The sequence below is a fragment of the Episyrphus balteatus genome, chromosome 2 (assembly GCF_945859705.1).
Source record: "Episyrphus balteatus chromosome 2, idEpiBalt1.1, whole genome shotgun sequence".
In the NCBI taxonomy this organism is placed as follows: domain Eukaryota; kingdom Metazoa; phylum Arthropoda; class Insecta; order Diptera; family Syrphidae; genus Episyrphus; species Episyrphus balteatus.
The window spans coordinates 70,904,692-70,921,669 of record NC_079135.1 but is presented as its reverse complement, the minus strand read 5'-3'; the positions used below and the strand labels follow the sequence as shown (position 1 = coordinate 70,921,669).

The 16,978-nt window shown below is 30.6% G+C and overlaps 1 protein-coding gene across 1 annotated transcript in view; it reads left to right on the top strand.

Annotated features, from left to right (window-relative positions):
* Window positions 1-12,896, top strand: part of LOC129908348 (midnolin homolog) — a 33,549-nt gene extending 20,653 nt beyond the window's left edge. The window contains exons 3-4 of the mRNA XM_055984776.1: window positions 7,880-9,676; window positions 11,424-12,896. Coding sequence (XP_055840751.1) covers window positions 7,880-9,676; window positions 11,424-11,978 — 2,352 coding nt within the window. The 3' untranslated portion in view covers window positions 11,979-12,896. The remainder of the gene's footprint in view (window positions 1-7,879; window positions 9,677-11,423) is intronic.
* The last annotated feature ends 4,082 nt before the right edge of the window (window positions 12,897-16,978 follow it).

Sequence of the window (16,978 nt, the reverse complement as noted above, 5' to 3'; positions counted from 1 at the left end):
CATTGTTAGTTTGCATTGAAGATAACTGTGCATTTAGTTTGAGTAACCGGAAATTTGTTCATAAAGAGTCCTCAAGTGCCACCTCGTTGTTAAAGGACGATTGTGTTATGTCTTCTTTTAATACAATCTTAAAAAAGAGAGATTTCACATGCGTCAAAGAAAATTCATGATTTTGTATCACAATGATGTTATCAGCCAAACTAAGATATTATAATGGAAGGTAGTGGTGGTTGCTGGTAAAATTCTGCGCACTTCTCAAGAAAAAAATTAAAACAACCCTTGTTCTTTGGTCGTTTCGAAATTTTTGAACCTTCCCATCTTCATTCCGAAAATTTTTAATTTACTGAAACGAATTTATACATTTGCTTGAAATTTGATTTCATTGATATTTAAATAATTTCCAAGATCCCTGTTTTAGAAGGGATACCTTCCATATAACATTTTGCGAGGTGTTGCAATTTTTTCGAAAAGTGGTCTATTGGTTTCTATTAAATATGATGTACTTAATGCTTTGATTGATTGGACCACTTTCGGTTAGCACTGCGTGGTACTTGTCCATTGGAAACTAATATAATAATATCAAAAATTGTATTGTTGCGTTGTCACCTTCAACCACCCCATCGGAAAATTAAACAGATCTTCAAACTACTCTTCTTTTATAGACTATTGGGTTAAAACTTTAAAAATCTTCATCAGTAAAAGGACTTTTTTCCGTATCGATTGTGATCCATGTTGACTTGCTATGGTTTCTTGCTATGGACTCATCTTTGCAGCTTCTTGGTAATAAAATTGCACTTGATTACTACAATGGCACTGTTAAATTTTCTGAAATTAATTCTGTTGATATTCATTGTATTGCATTCTTTTTACAAAAAATTAAATATAGATTCTGAACAAAATAGGATTAACCATATTCATGTCATTGTTTATTCGAAATATTCATCGTTGATTCATTATTTTATTCTCTTTCACTGGCTTGGTATTTTTCTTTTGATACCACCGAATTTACTCATTTAGTTAAATTAATATGTAAACACACATGCAATTATTTTGGTTGAAATCTTCACAGTCGATTATTTAAATCAACCAGAATTTTCGTTGAAACAAATAGTGGCTGACAAAATTCTTAATTTCTTTATACTTATATAATAATGGCATGAATGTGAACATAAATTGTGTTTCAACTCAAATATATGAAATTTTCATCTCCACAGTTATTGTTATTGTAGCTATGGCTGTCAAAAAAATCATTTTTTTCCTCTCAAATCAAATTATGATTAAACAAGAATTAAACAAAAGAAATTTTTGTTGATATATTTTTAGAAATGAAAAAACAACAAAATACCCCCAACGCAAAATAAAGAGTCCCATGAAGTTGTGACAAACAAATAAATTCATCCGATAGATACTGTATTGATTACAAAAATAACGAACAAAAAAACAAAACAAGAACGAGAACATCACACTAAACGGCATTCGAGTTGTGAAGTAAATAATCAAATAGGGGGGATTTTAATTGGAGGCGGTTGAATCAGTTTACAATAAAAAACAATAATAAATTAATGAATATTCTGAAAATATGTTTTTTTTTTTCAAAATAATTATTGTTTGTTCAAATGCCAATCATATTATTTGTGTGATCTTCCATTCTTACAATTAGTGATAAAAGTTTATATGATTTCATTTCGATCTTGCAGTGAGCCAGCCAACAACAGGTTGAGCAAGTGATTAGATAAATAAAATAAATTACACTAAACTACCCGACCAGAAAGTAACTTTATTATTTTAAAAGACAAAAAATCCCCATTTTCTCAATATCTTACTACAAAGTGTACAAAATAATCAGAAAATGTTGATTCAACAGAAATAGCATGCGAAGATAATTTGAAGGCACATGTGATTTTTTAAGTATGTGAACTCAAAACACTTTTCTAAATTACAAATCTTTTACATTCGAAAGTTTTACCATTGGGTCTAAATTATCAATATATCATTTTTATTGCGCTTATAGGGGTGCATTTTAGGTCTCCGGTTTTGCTGATATGTTGTGTTGCATATTTTTAAAAACAATGTATGGAATTATCTCTTTAGTTTCCAAATGTATCAAACGTCCTTTTTCTGGAGGACAACGACTTTTTGTTTCTTCCGTTTTTTCATTAATGTGTTGAGCAATGAACTCCTCTATTCTTCATGCAATACGTAGAATATAAATTGTTTCTGTAGTATCTGTATGGGGCATATTATTATTTCAAGACCGCAAATAAGCAAATAATCAAATTCACAGCATACTATGGTTTTATAAAAGATATTCCAAAAATGTGGTTGACGCACTGAGTAAAGCTTCAGTACTGTTCGTAACCATACGTTCGCCAGTTTTTACTGGCGCTCGACGGCAGCCAACAAGCCGCTGCAGCCAGCTCGGCCCCTGGATAGCTTTTTCCAGCCGCGACTTTCAGTTGGTTGAGGTTATTCTCCTATTAAGGGCGCTACTTAAGATTAGGTCTTCCTCGGCTGATGCGTCGGTGTTCATACGCTCCAAATGTGCCAGCCATATTAAGTGCTGAATTTTCAGCCCTGTGACCAAGTCGATGCTGCTGTAAAGCCCATACAGATCATGATTGTATCTTTTCCTCCACTCTCCGACCGAGATGTAATTATAAAAAAAAAATAAAACAAAAAGTTTTTACTCTTTCGCTCTTTAATGCTATTTGCGTTTTGTAAAAAAATTAAACCACACGTTAAACAAATAATGAATAATTTGCTTTCAAGTCAATGAATGCCAAAATGAAAAAAAAGTTCATACAAAAGACGATTAGCGTCCCAGAAGTAATTGCAATCGCCAACGACATGAAATCTGGAAGCTTGAAAGAAGCCCACAAATTCAAGCTTTTGAGAAGAGCGTTGAAAAGCACAAGCCTTACGTCAAATTCTTACGGTTCCAGCTACCTTGCTAAAAAACTTTCTAGCCATCTTGCTTCGATTTCTTCAAATTAAAATGAAAATCGAAAATAGCTTGTATGATAAATAAAATTCTATAATTTAAATTTTGCTGCTTTTCTAGCTCCCTTCATGTTATGTTAGGTTTAACAAGGATTAATTATTACCAAGACTTACTGTGAAGCTAAATGCATTATTGAATGTCAGCTATAGTTTTGTATGTTTGAGATAGCTATAAAACTTCGCTTCGAATTGTGTAGCTGGCATAATTTGACAAAAATCAAATGGTTTTCAGTTAGTCCTCACAAAAATGTTGGTGCTTTATGTCTCGTTGGAATAAAGGGCCTTAAAAGCTAACTTTTCAATAAAATTGCCTAAATTGGAAAGATTTATTTTTTTAAAGCTGACCAATCAGAGACCTGAAACATGAAGTTCTTAGTACCTAACGTTTTTGAATCTGTTCAATTACTTTTTCAAAAAAGACACAAATTGAATATTATGCTTTATCTGTTATTTTCTTCCAAAAAATCTCATACAATTTCTCATAACATTTCTTCTTTTATTTTATCTCAAATTGACTTAAAAAAACACACACACACAATCATGCAAATGCAAATCAAGCAAAAGAAATCGTATGCAAACTTAAAAATAAATTCTTATGACTTTATAATTTGTTGCTTTCTTATATTTTTAAAGCTTCTTTTCTACAATTCGAAAGAGAAAGCCCATCTACCGCGTGCTTTTTCACAATATATCGATTTATTTACCAATCATGATAGTCTGGCATTCAATATCAACTCCAATAAAAAGATAATAATATTTGCTAGTTTGTCTTTTTACTAGTACCTACTCGTATTTTTAGCAGGTGCCACATGTAATAATACCTTTCCTCATTAAAATCGAACAATAGTAAGGCAAATAAAAAATACAATATCACTTGTACAAATAGTATTATAAGACTGTGCCTTACTACTATTATTATTGATGAAACAGACCACGTCAACGGAAATGATAGTATAAATCATAGATAAATACAATCTTTGAGTTCTCATTGATTGCACGTGTGAATTAACAAAAGGTTTTAGTTGTTTTATTTACATTTCATACAAAGATAAAAAACAAAAACAAACGAGTATTGTGATAACAAAAATGATAATGAATGGGTTTCACATTTATTTGATTTTATGTCAATTGTCAGGCCAATTCAATCTATTAAATTTGGCACTTGCTAGAAAAAAATTTAATTTGATTAAATAATAATATCAAGTGCATGGCTTACAAAAAACTTTATTTTCTATTATTAATGAAAAATTTTAGTATTATCAATTCTGCACTTAGAAAACTTCAACATACCATATTTTAAAGTTCGAGTACGATTAATATCATGTGTTTGAATGCTTAACTTAGCCTTTACTTTTCTTAATCGCAGTGATAGTCGGCGATAAAATAACACGCTTTGAGGAAAAAAAAAACTTGTAAATTATGACATCTTTTGTGATAAGTTAAATTATTGACTCTTATCAGAAATTCTATTGTTATCGAATAAAGGAAACTATTACCTATCACAAAATCTATTTCTTATTTCAAATTATATACACATTATTATTCTTTGATAGCAAATGTGATTACAAAATATTATAATGGAATTTGTAATGATACATTATGGTGCAATAGTTAGTAAGATGAACTCTCATGTGAGAGGCTTAGGTCTGAATACACCTGTTATTGAATATGAGTATAAAATCAGCCCTATTTTGCTATTCGATTCACGTGGCTTTGAAAAACCTTAAAATTTCCAAACGTTATTTTATGTTTTAAAAACTTTTAAGAAAAAAAATTGGCTTAAGTTTAATTTTAAACCTCATTTAAACATTTCCTATTTTAGACTTTCACCGTATCTCATTCAATCATTAATAGGTTTTTTTAATTCATGCTGGCCAAATCTAAACACATAAAATAAATGTTAAGAGTTCAAGTTACTGTTTCTTGATTCTCCATGAACTATTTCATCAATAGATACTTCTGCGAAGGTAAAAGCGACACGTCGAATGTTGTACACATTTGTTATATCTCGCTTTTAAAACCTTCAAACACATTTCAATTTGTGAAATTTAACACTCCTAACACTCGAAAATTACTGTATATAGTTTAAGCCAAAAAAAAGCATTATATCATTTTCCAAGCATGTTTCGAAAGTCGAAGAAATCTAAAGGTTTTCGGGTTTTGGTAATTTATTAAAAACACATGAAATTCAAGTGAATAGCCATTATTTAAAACTTATTATGTTTCTATACTTGAAGTAAAGCTGCTATCTTCCATGAGTTCCAAATTGTTATCTTTGAACAACAGCTACCACCAAGTCTTAGGGCTACATTTATTGCTATTTCGATATAATGATACAGATTTGAAACTTTGGAGATATTTGTTTTAATATATTTAGAAACTTTTGAGCCCTTTAAAATTCAGCCGTGTTCGAAATAAGGGACACCCTATTGCCTAGTCTAGTAACACTTCTTCACCCACATGATTTGTCTCAGCCAATTGTAGTTTTAAGTTTATCGATACTCATAAAATACGATTAGCATATTTCTTTATTGTCAAAATAGCCAAGGTGACGCTATTACTTCAAAAAACTTATTTAATGTCGTGCAAACGCTCTGTAGGTATCAAAGTTATGAGTTTGGAATCTTACAAGTTTGAAATTAGTAAAAATAAAAAACAACCTTTATTACACAAAACGCTAATAACAACTTCCTCTCTGTTCTGATCCCCCTAAAACTTCTTAAAATCTTTTCTTAAACTTAACTTAAAAGTTTCTTTTTCAATATAAAAGTAAATAAACAAATTATTTTTAAACCAAAGCCATCTTAATGATCAGACTTTTCTTTCTTTCCTTTTTTATTTAAATGTTAGATCTTTAATCTTTAGAATACCCATGTAAATATTATTTTAATCGAACACAGACATTTTGTTACAAATTTAAGTAAATCACCAAATATTAAAGCATTTTTCATTCATTCATTACCAACAAATTAATAAGTTTTCATTCATATTCTGCAGTGAGAAATAACATTTGTTTATTGTTTCTCAGTGAATCGAGAATAGATATCTACAAAAATAAACACAAAAGTTTCTCTCCACCAATCCAATTAGAAAATTTGTTTCAATTTAAGAAAAAAAAGCATTTGCACAAAGAACATCCCACACACACACAATTTTCTGTTTCTCATTCAAAAGACAGGAATTCGATGAGTGTATAGTAGATAAGTAGATGAGCTATAAGAAAACTTGTACTTTCCATATAAATAGTCCACATTAGGAAAAAAACTCGAGACATAATATACATACATAGACAAAAACATACCATACATACTTTAACAAAAATAAAAAAATCACATGCATCGCCAAACGTAGCCAAAAATAAATATAAGAGGCCGAATAAGTATTAAAATAAATTAAACAAAAACAAAAGAAATAAACAAAAAAAAAAGCCAAGAAAATGAAATAAGAGAAAAAAAAGAACACGCTCTAGGAAAGCGAAAGTGAAAGTGTGACAACGCATGTGTAGCATTTTCGTCGTATAGTAACAGCAGAAGCTATTGATTATTATTATTTGTATCAACTGCGAAAGTAAGTTAAGTTTACATGCGTAGTCACAAGTGGCGTTACCGTAGTGTCATTTTTAAACTGGGGCAAAGATTGTTTATTTAAGACTGACTATTGAATGTTAAGGGCAGTTTCACTCGAGTAAAGTGATGTTATGGCAGTGTTACTTAAATTTCTAATATCGGTTACTTAAGTCTCACTTAGGTACTGCCCAATTGGTTTTAAGTCTTCTGAATTTTTGAATAATTTTTTTTTTAACTCAATATCCAAAAAACCAAAAAAATGAACTTGAGGTCAATTTCATTTATTTAGATTTTTTTTTAACCCTTAACCACCTACCCCCTATTTCAGTCACTTAACCACCTACGTGCGGTCCAGGAGACCGCTACAGAATTTTACCTCTCTTGCAAATTCTGGTATTAATTTTTAATTTTTTATAAAATCAATAATATTGTTTATAATACATTAAACCATTATTTTAAAGACTAAAATAATATAAATTAAATTGATATTGTGTGATATTATCAAAAGCTTCATATATTGGCGCTTTTAGAGCAAAAAATGACTGTGCTCATGCTCATACATTGAGCTCTGTTACAATAGGAACTTAAAATTTCGAATATTTCGTATTAATTCTTATAAAGTAACATATCGAAGAAATAAATAAAAATGGAACATAAAAAAAAAAACCTTCAACAAAATTGCAAGGCACCAACATTCACAATTTTTCGCTGCAGTTATTGAAATGTTGCTGGGCACTCTAAGAAAGAAAAAATTTTTTTTTTGTACATAAAACATAAGTAGGTAAACTGTCTTTCGTTTCATTTTTAAATCACAGCTGGAGCTTGTTTTTCGTATTTTAAGCTTTTCTACACTTGGTAGATTCGATAAATATTTGCTTATTTGTAGAAAACGGCGTAAAAATGTCAAATAACTACCTACCTGCGGTCTCGGAGACCGCTGGAGAAATAATTTTACTAACCTAGGCCAAACGCGTGCACGTACATATTAACGCCCGAAGCTCATGCGTGATGCTGTTTCAGGTGCAGAAAAGGTACATAGATGCACATTATCGCACGACACACACAAATTTGAAAATTCTGGTTTCTCTGATATAAAATATAGAGGTTCAAAATGCTCCTGAGTTGGTTCATCACCTGGGTCTTTTCGAAACATTAGCCCTTTCCTTTAAACAAAAACTATTTTTTGAGAATTGACCAAAATCAAATTTCTGACTTTCCAGCACAGTGAAACATTTTTTTTTATTGAAACCAAATCTTATTTAGTCAAAACCTTAAAACATATATTTCTAACATCAACTTTTTTTTTATTGCAGGCACAACGTCCGGAAAATACAGTAATGCAAGCACTTGAATCACTAAATGATTCACAAGTTAATGATTTTCTAAGTGGCAAAACGCCCCTTAATCTAAGTATGCGCCTCGGCGATCACATGATGCTAATACAATTGCAATTGAGCACGGTTAATCCAGCAAGTCCTTCGTCCAGCAGCACGAGCCGATCCCGATCCAGTCAACGAAGTAGCCGTTCTTCATCTCACCAAAATCAAAGTACATCAAGCACCAACAGCAGCAATGTTAGCAGCATTCATACCCACCATCACCACCATTCGTCAGTGGCTAGAAAATTAAATGTAGATGCTGCTTCAGGGCCAGTTACTGCTGCATCCAATGCAGTTGCAGATAATTCAGCATCAACATTAGCAACAACACCCGAATCAACAGCAACAACAACGCGTATGTCAACGTCAAGTATGCAACAGGGAAGCAATTCAACCTCAACACAAGTTAGAGCCTCTAGTGGAAGAGACTTGAGTTCATTTCTAACAAAACGAGATTTCGAAAGTCTACAAAATATTGTTAAGAGCATATCTATGGGTCACCATCCTGCACATGCCTCAACATCAACATCCTCTAATACAACTTCTTCAACTTCGATGGAAGTTGCGAATGGAGCTAGCGAGGCAAAATCAGCTAAATGTTGTGTCGCAACTCCAGCTGCATCAACTTCATACGCACTTATGGAGCAATCCCCTATTAAATCTCTATCTAATTTGGTTTCCAGTCCCATTAAGACAACCTCAATCAAGAACATTCCTATAAGCAGCCATCCGAAGTACACATCTGAGTTGCTAAATGGATCTTCGTCGTCATCGTCGTCAACAAGTAAAGCAGTCACCAGCAATTCATCGTCTTGTGCAGACCCAATTTCGGCGAAACTAACATCTTGCCTCTGCACTCGATTGAATAATAGCAGCAAGAATTGTGAAGTCAATCCTTGTCAGTCACGCAGTGAAAATTCTTCAGTTGATTTTGCCACCGACCGCACCCTGACAACCAGTACACCAAACCACAAGTCGAATACCAATAGTCAGTCGTCATCATCGGTATCACCTACATCTGCTCAATCAGTACTTTCGACGGCATTACTGCACAAAACTGCGAATAATCCTATTGGCCGCAAACATCGGCATCATCATCACCATCATCACCACCACCATCATCATCATTACCATCAACATAGCAGCAGCAGTAACGGTAGCAGTTCAACTGCCCGTAAAAGCCTACCCGCTGAAGATAATAACACATCTTCTTCAATAGATAAGATCAGTTCGGTTGTCGAATCCAATGATAGTGCATTGTCTCTTTCAACAAATTCTTCAATTGCATCAAATTCACAAGAGAATAGCAGCAGTGCAAGCGATTCTTCTTCAACTGCTCCACCGACGACGTCTGTCGAATTGGATGATTCTGGAATCACCGTTACAGACACTCGCACACTTGCAGAAGCATCTAGAAATTTAACTCAAACACTTCGCAAACTTTCCAAGGAAGTTTTTACAAATAAAATTGATCTTAGCAGTGAAGAGATTGCAAGGAAAAGCAGCTCTGGAGCAGTTATTGAATCGATGAAAAACCATGGAAAGGGTATTTATTCGGGAACATTTTCAGGCACTTTGAATCCGGCATTGCAGGACAGATACGGGCGTCCAAAACGTGACATATCTACAGTCATTCATATTTTAAATGATTTGCTTAGTGCGACACCTCAATATAGTAGAGGAGCTAGAATAAGTTTTGAAGCACCATCAACATCTTCAAAAAGCAAGCAGGTGAGTTTCGTATGTGTATAAACAATGTTAATAAATAATTTAACTGGAAATCTAATCCAATTTTACAAAAATTCCTATTAAGATTTCAGTACCTACAAAGAATTTTGTTTATCAAGGTGTTTGTCCCGTAAAACGTTTAGGAGAAATCGTCAAATAAAATTTAACGCAAATCATTGCATGCAGGGTTCGAACTTACATTGACATGATTTTTTGATCAATTTATGATTTTCCGCTCAACCACAAACTTGGTTTTATTCGGCTCTCAAATGTGGAGTATTTTTATAAATGCGTTAAGTTGTTATCGTTGTACTGCAAAAAACAAAATCCTTTTAGTGAAATGTTTAGATCTTTCTTGCATAATGTATTTGTAATAATTCATTTCGGCGATAATCGTTTGTAAATAACTCAATCCTTTTAACTTAATTTTGGGCACAATTCGTGCATTAATTGCTTAAAGTTTTTTTTGTACTTGTACAAGCAATCTCTACCGTAATTTTATCCAAGGGATTAAAATCGCACAACGTTTGGGCTATTTTGCCGGGTCTTTTACACTTTTTATCTAAAAAGTCTTTTCGGGGCAGTAAGAAGAACTGCAGTACTCAATGTATAATTCTAAAGTAAATAAAGAGCCCAAATCACATTTTCTCTATTTACTTAAAGAAATCTATACTTTAGGTTTAATTTATTTCGCAGAGTTAACTAGTCCAGTGTATCTCAACCTGTTTTATGATATATCCCACCGGAACTTTTCCAAAATCCTCATGCTCGTGTGGTAAATCCTCAGTTTTTACAAATCTGTTCTAAACTCTTCTCACTCAGAAACAAGCGTAGAAAATCCTGTTCGGATCCATTTTACCCAGGCTCATAAGAAATCCATAAATGCTGTTCGCATCAGGAATTTCCTCTTTGAACACCAAAACTTGTACTTTTCCGTTCCGAACAGAACAGTTCAGAATAAACTTATTAAACAGAAATATTGAGTGAAGTAAATTGAGTGACATTTGAAACAACAATTATTGAAAGTGTACAAACACAAGAATCAAGATTAAGACAATTGTTATGTAGCATAATTTTAAATTGGCTTCCTATTGTGCTTAGACACATTAATTTAACGGATAACATTTCAGCAATGTCTTGTTGAAAACAAACAATATGATTAATACAATCTTATCAGAATTTTTTTAACTCCAGTTTATCAAAAAGTGTGCTTTATGATAATGATCAAAGCAATATACGGACGATAAATGTCATATCAACCTCAGCTTTTTTTTTAATCAGATAGAATGACCCTTACAATGGTAAAATGTATGCACATGCTTTATAGTACCTACAATCAACATCTCACGGATTCATTTTCACTGATTATTACATTTTTTTAAATTCAAAATCTTAGAACAGAAATGAGCAACAATATTTTCTTACGGATTCATGTTCATAATCAATTTACTAAATTAAAAATCTTATTAGGACAAACAAACAGCCCTATTCTACAATTAATTCACGCAAATCGAAAGATTATATCTTTAGATTACAATGCTTTTCTTATGGTTGTTTTTGAATTAAAAAAAAAAAAAATATTTCTTAAAATTTAAAACTATTTCTTAAAACTTAAACGCTTCTTATTCGAGACTTTCACGTGAATCGAATAGCAGAATGAGCTGATATAATAAAAAAGAAATTAATTATTTATAAGACATTTAAAAAAAAAACTTGAAATACTAACTCATATAATTTTTTTTTCTTACAGTCGTCTTCATCAAGCAAGCCACAAACTTCATCAGCGTCCTCAGAATCGACCTGTACAAAATGTTCGGGCAGCAACACATGTGTATATGGAGAGTGCTCTGGTCACTACTCTTCAAAATCTTCAACTCCCAGCACCAAAACGGAAAAAAATTCAACCATGTGCGAATGCACCGATCTCTCCCCACCAACCACTAGCGGAGCTCGATGTTCCTCACACGACTGTCCAGCAGAAGGTGACGAACGTAATCTATGCAAATGTCGCTATCTTTACCCAGCCGGACGTCCTCGTGGACAAATGTGTCTGAAATGTGCAACCGACATGGTTAACAACAAAACTAAATTCAAGTTGGACCAGTTGCGACTAGTCATGCAACAGCGCAAACAAAAGCGAGAAGCTCGAAAGCTCAAAGGAGCACCCTATGGAGCTCGTGTGGTAACATCAGGCCCTGCAGCAGCGGGTGCTTCCACCACCACAGCCAGCACAATTGCCCCACTCGCATCACCCAGTGAAGTATCGCCAGCCCATATAGTTGAGGAGGTAGATACAGCCGCTTGATCATAGACAAGTGGTTTAATTAAAGTAGTCTAAGAAAAAAAAAAATATTTCAGTTTTTGTACAAATCTGGGGGAAACACGGAAACGGAAAATAAGGGAACGGAAAGGGTTATCCAATAAATATAGAAAATAACTTTGAATTGAAAAAAAATTTATATAAGTAACTATTAATAATTATTATTGTTGATTTCCATTTACACGCGTGTACACACAAATATTTGTTAATGGTTTAATTTTCCTATTTTTTTGTAGCAAAAATAACAATTTACATATGTAATAATAATGTTTCCAGAGCCTAGTTGTGAACTTTTTGTCTATCCTTGCATTTAAAAAAAATTATTATTATTTTTTTTTTTTAATTTTTCATTAAATTTATTATTATATATTAAAATTTAATTAGTTGTTGTATCAATTTTGGACTTAAAAAGCGTTACATCGTCAAGTCTATTTTGTTTGTTTAAGTGCACTTTTATTTTATTTGTCTGTGTTCAAAATAAGTTGTGTTAAAAATTATATATTCTATACAAAAAAAAATATTTTTCCTTGTTTTATAATTTATAATAATAATTAATTAATCTATTGTTTTTTTTCTTCTTTTTTGTTTAAAAATATACATCTTCATTGACCTCAGCAAAAAATTGAGTTGAAATTATTTTACCTATTAGTAGTTAATGTTTTATTATTTTTTTTTTTACATATAAATTTTGAATATTATTCATTGAATTATTGTTAATGAGATTTCAATATAATTTTTTTGAGTAAAAAAAGAAACAACAACCACCAGCAACATCAACACCACCACATTCTTACTTAGGTTTTATACATATAATTAATTACAATTATTTTTTCTTTCTTGTTAATTTGTTATGTAATAACAGAACTATGCATAAATAAATATAAAACATTTTTTTCATATAAACTTTGTAGTTAAAAAAAGATATATTTTTAAGAAGAGCGTCTTTATTTCGTTTAAAAATTAGACGACACAACAAAAAAAAACTATTGAATTATGTCTACAACATGCTTTGTATTTAGTTTTTTTTTAATTGTATATATGTATTTGATATACATATATACATAATTTTGTTTAATATGATTGTAAAAGAAAAAAATAAATAATTAAATCAATACATTTATGTTCGTTTTTAGTTAATAATTTTTTTAGTTTTAGTTGGTATACGAAAATATACATTTATGAAGAAATTCAATTAATACATGTTTTTGTTTTTTTATTTTATTATTTTTTGTTTTTCTTATTTTGTTGTTTTTCATAAAAAGAAAAAAACAGCTTTGTTTGTTGGGTACTAAAAAAAGTTACTTTAAAGAAATTAAATAACTTTAAAGAGAAGTTTGCATTGTAGCATTACAACGGATGAATTAACTTTTTTACAAATTTGTTAAATTTGAAATTATAAACTTCGTATAAGTTTTTGGTTATGAAATCCAATTTTTCCCAAAAACTCTACAGAAGCTATTGAAGTCGCGAGCAGTTTTTATTGGTTCGTTTATCGGTTGTTTGATCGAATTTTAAATGTCCGTCATGGATATTTTTGCAATCAGGAATAAGAAGGCAGCATAATGAGGCTGTATTTAAGTTTCTGTCGAAGGTTGGTTTTGTTATCAGAGGGTATTACTCTCACTAAATCGATTTTCGATTTCGATTGGTTTTCTGATAGAAGAACGTATTCGTATTAATCATGACTAGATAATAATGGTTACATTCATATGAGATTTAAAGAATAAATTTATTTCTTAGTTAATATACATACACCTTACATGTCTACTGTCAAAAATGTTTTTGTCTCATTTTTTATTGACAAACAAAATTTTTTGGATCTACGAATATCTCTAAATCATTGTCACATTAGCTCACGATAAACGTGAATTTCTCAAATTTTTGAACATAATGGCTAGAAAACAGTTGACGGTTGATGTCCTTGTTGTCGAAAGTCAAAATCAAAACAACTGATAAAAACAAAATTTAAGTGAATAAGATTAGAAATATTTACTTTGGCCCTTATTGCGAGTGTCGTTTGTCTATCGATAGACGACTTTTGTCGATAGCCGATCATTGAAAATTTTGATATTTGATATTTATTAATCGATTTAAACAGACATTTACAAAGATAATAGATACAGTATATTAAATAAAGTTAATGTGATACTTGACAGTCGTTACAGTTTAATTTGATTTGAGTTAAAGCTCAAGTTATCGCATCGAAAGTTGGACGAGTTGTCTTGTGTTAGGAATATCAAAAAATGCAAAGAAAATTGTAGAAAATGAATCAAATTAAGACAAAACGAAAGATAAAGTAATCATTGGAGTTTTTTTTTATTCATATCCTGTGGCGTAATAGTATCTAAATGCGATGGATTGCTTTGCCAGATATTGAAATTTATCTGCCATATGGGCTATCGTGAGTAAAAATTTCCCTGGGAATGTTTCCCTTGTTTCAAACATGAGAACGAAACTCATCATAAAAACTTTCCTTCAGAATTTTGTAATTTTGATGGAGTTTTGATGTAAATTCCGGGGGAAACAAAATTCCCCTGGAGATTTTCAATTGTGCCCATTACGATTTTAAGATTTTTTGTTCACTAGAAATATATTGGTTCTATCGTGAATACAAACTTCTGTGGGAATATTTCCCTTGTTTCAAAAATGGGAACGAAAATGATCATGAAAAGTTTCCCTTGAAATGTATTGGTATCGGCAATAAGTTGCCAGGGTACTTTAACTGTTATTTCATGATTTGTTCTTCCCTTGAAATAGATTCCAAGGGAGTTTCACGATTACAAAATAAATTTCGAGGGAAACAAATTCTCAATTATTAGGATAACGGTCAATTATAGTCTAGTCTAAAGAAATTGAATTAATTGATCCCATTTAATTGAAAGCAGGTGTAGAATTGATAGTCGACATCGATAAATACATTGAAGAAACTCAGAATAGGAGAAAAGTGAAATTGAAGTTTTCCGTGTGGAATCCTGTTCACGTCAGAGTTCAGAACAAGACTTATTCTAATTATTATTATTGATAACTCTTGGGGAAATGTGTTCGGGAGAAGGACTCCCAACCAAGCTTACGGAAATTTCGCTCCCTTTTTACTTTTTCATCATTATAAACGAAAAGGGAACACAATTAAAACGGAAATGATATTCTGGGGAGTTTTCGATTGGGAGCCATTCTCCCTAACACATTTCTACGGGAATTCTCATTCAGAATAGTGCTAATACAAATAAGGAAATAAAATTTGATCTGAATTTTTGAAAATTGTCACCTTGCGGATGCGACCATTAAGTATCACAGACCTATTATGTATGAATGTATCTTGAATTTTTGTTTTTCATTTTTTTATATTTTGTTTATTCTTTCGAAGCTGCCTTTAACAGATCAAAGTGTTATCAACTATAGACTCTGGAAGCAACTAATATTTAAATTTCCTTTTGTGCCAATATGTACATGAAAAAATTTGTTAATATGTTTAATACGTTAAAATCGCAATTTCGGAACGTGCAATGAGATATACAATATTTTATGTTCTTTTTTAAAACTTCATAAGCAAAATTTTTTATTGATGAAACATATTTTTCAATTTTAATAAAAAAAAACAATTGAAAACAAAAAAATATAATAAATAAAACCACAACATAAGAAACTCTTTATAGATGTAAAAAAAAATAAACATAATTTTAAGAATTTTAAATATACACACATTTAAAAAAAAATATATAGATACAACAAGAAGTAGCAGTTCAAAAATAGAAACAAAACTAAAAAAAAAAACAAGAAAAACTTGTGAAGATATTTTTTATTTTCTATTTTTTATCAAAAAAAAAATAATTAAAAAATTAGTAAAATATTTAATAAAAAAAAGTATAAATGTGGGTACATGTTGTACCATTTTAGAGCCGAAAGAAATCAATGCATGGTTTAATGGCATGTATTAACTTTTAACTTTTCTTAAAATTAAAAATTGAATTATAAGGTAATAGACAAAATACCTTACATAATTATATTTGTAAAAAAAAAAAATTTGGAAGTAAGTAAAAGTTTCAAAAGAAAAACAAAAAAAAGGTTCAAAACTAAGAAAAAAGAAAGTTAATTAAAGTCTATTGATCTCTCTGTTCAAGGTGTTTATTCTTATACATATACATACATAAATAACATTTTTTGATATGTTTTAAATAAGAAAATATACCTCTTATCGAATTACAATAGAGAAATTATTATATTACAAATCATGATGTCGTGTAATACATATGTATGTATTGACATATTTACATTACGTAGGCAATCTAAACAAATCCAGTTTAGTGTTCTATTTAAAAAAAGAAAAACAAAAGAACTTACAATTAATTTATGTTTTTGACACATGCGTTTCAATGATTTAACAAAAAAATCTAATATTTCATGACTGCTGTTCTTTAAATTAAACAATTAATTAATATCGTAAAACAAACTATAAATATATATCTATGAATTAACAAAACAAAAAAAAACACACAATTATGAATACTTGTATTGATTAAAAAAAAAATGAAATAGTAGCCGTTTGAATAGTTATCATTATGCTTAAACAATACTAAATAATTAATTAATAATAAATATTGCTAAACCAACTATTATTTGATAAGTTTTGTGGTCAATAAAATATAAGGTATTGTGAAAATACATGCGTTTTGTGTTTTTATTTTTTCTTTTTAACGATGTAGATAATGAATATCTATTCAAACAACCATATAATTTAGCCCTATCGTGAGTTTTACGTGAGCAAAATTTCCCTCGAAAAAATTGAATACATACATATCAATTTTCAACTATTTTGAGTTCCGGACATTTAAATTTGTATGGCTCACAGGACACTAGTTAAGAGGAAAATTTAAATTCCCTTCGGAAGAAACTCATCATAGAGCTTTTTCTATTCCGGGCGGAAAATGTTCAACGTGAAACTCAGGAAATCTCGTATTTTAAAAATCTTAAATCACACATTATCAAAA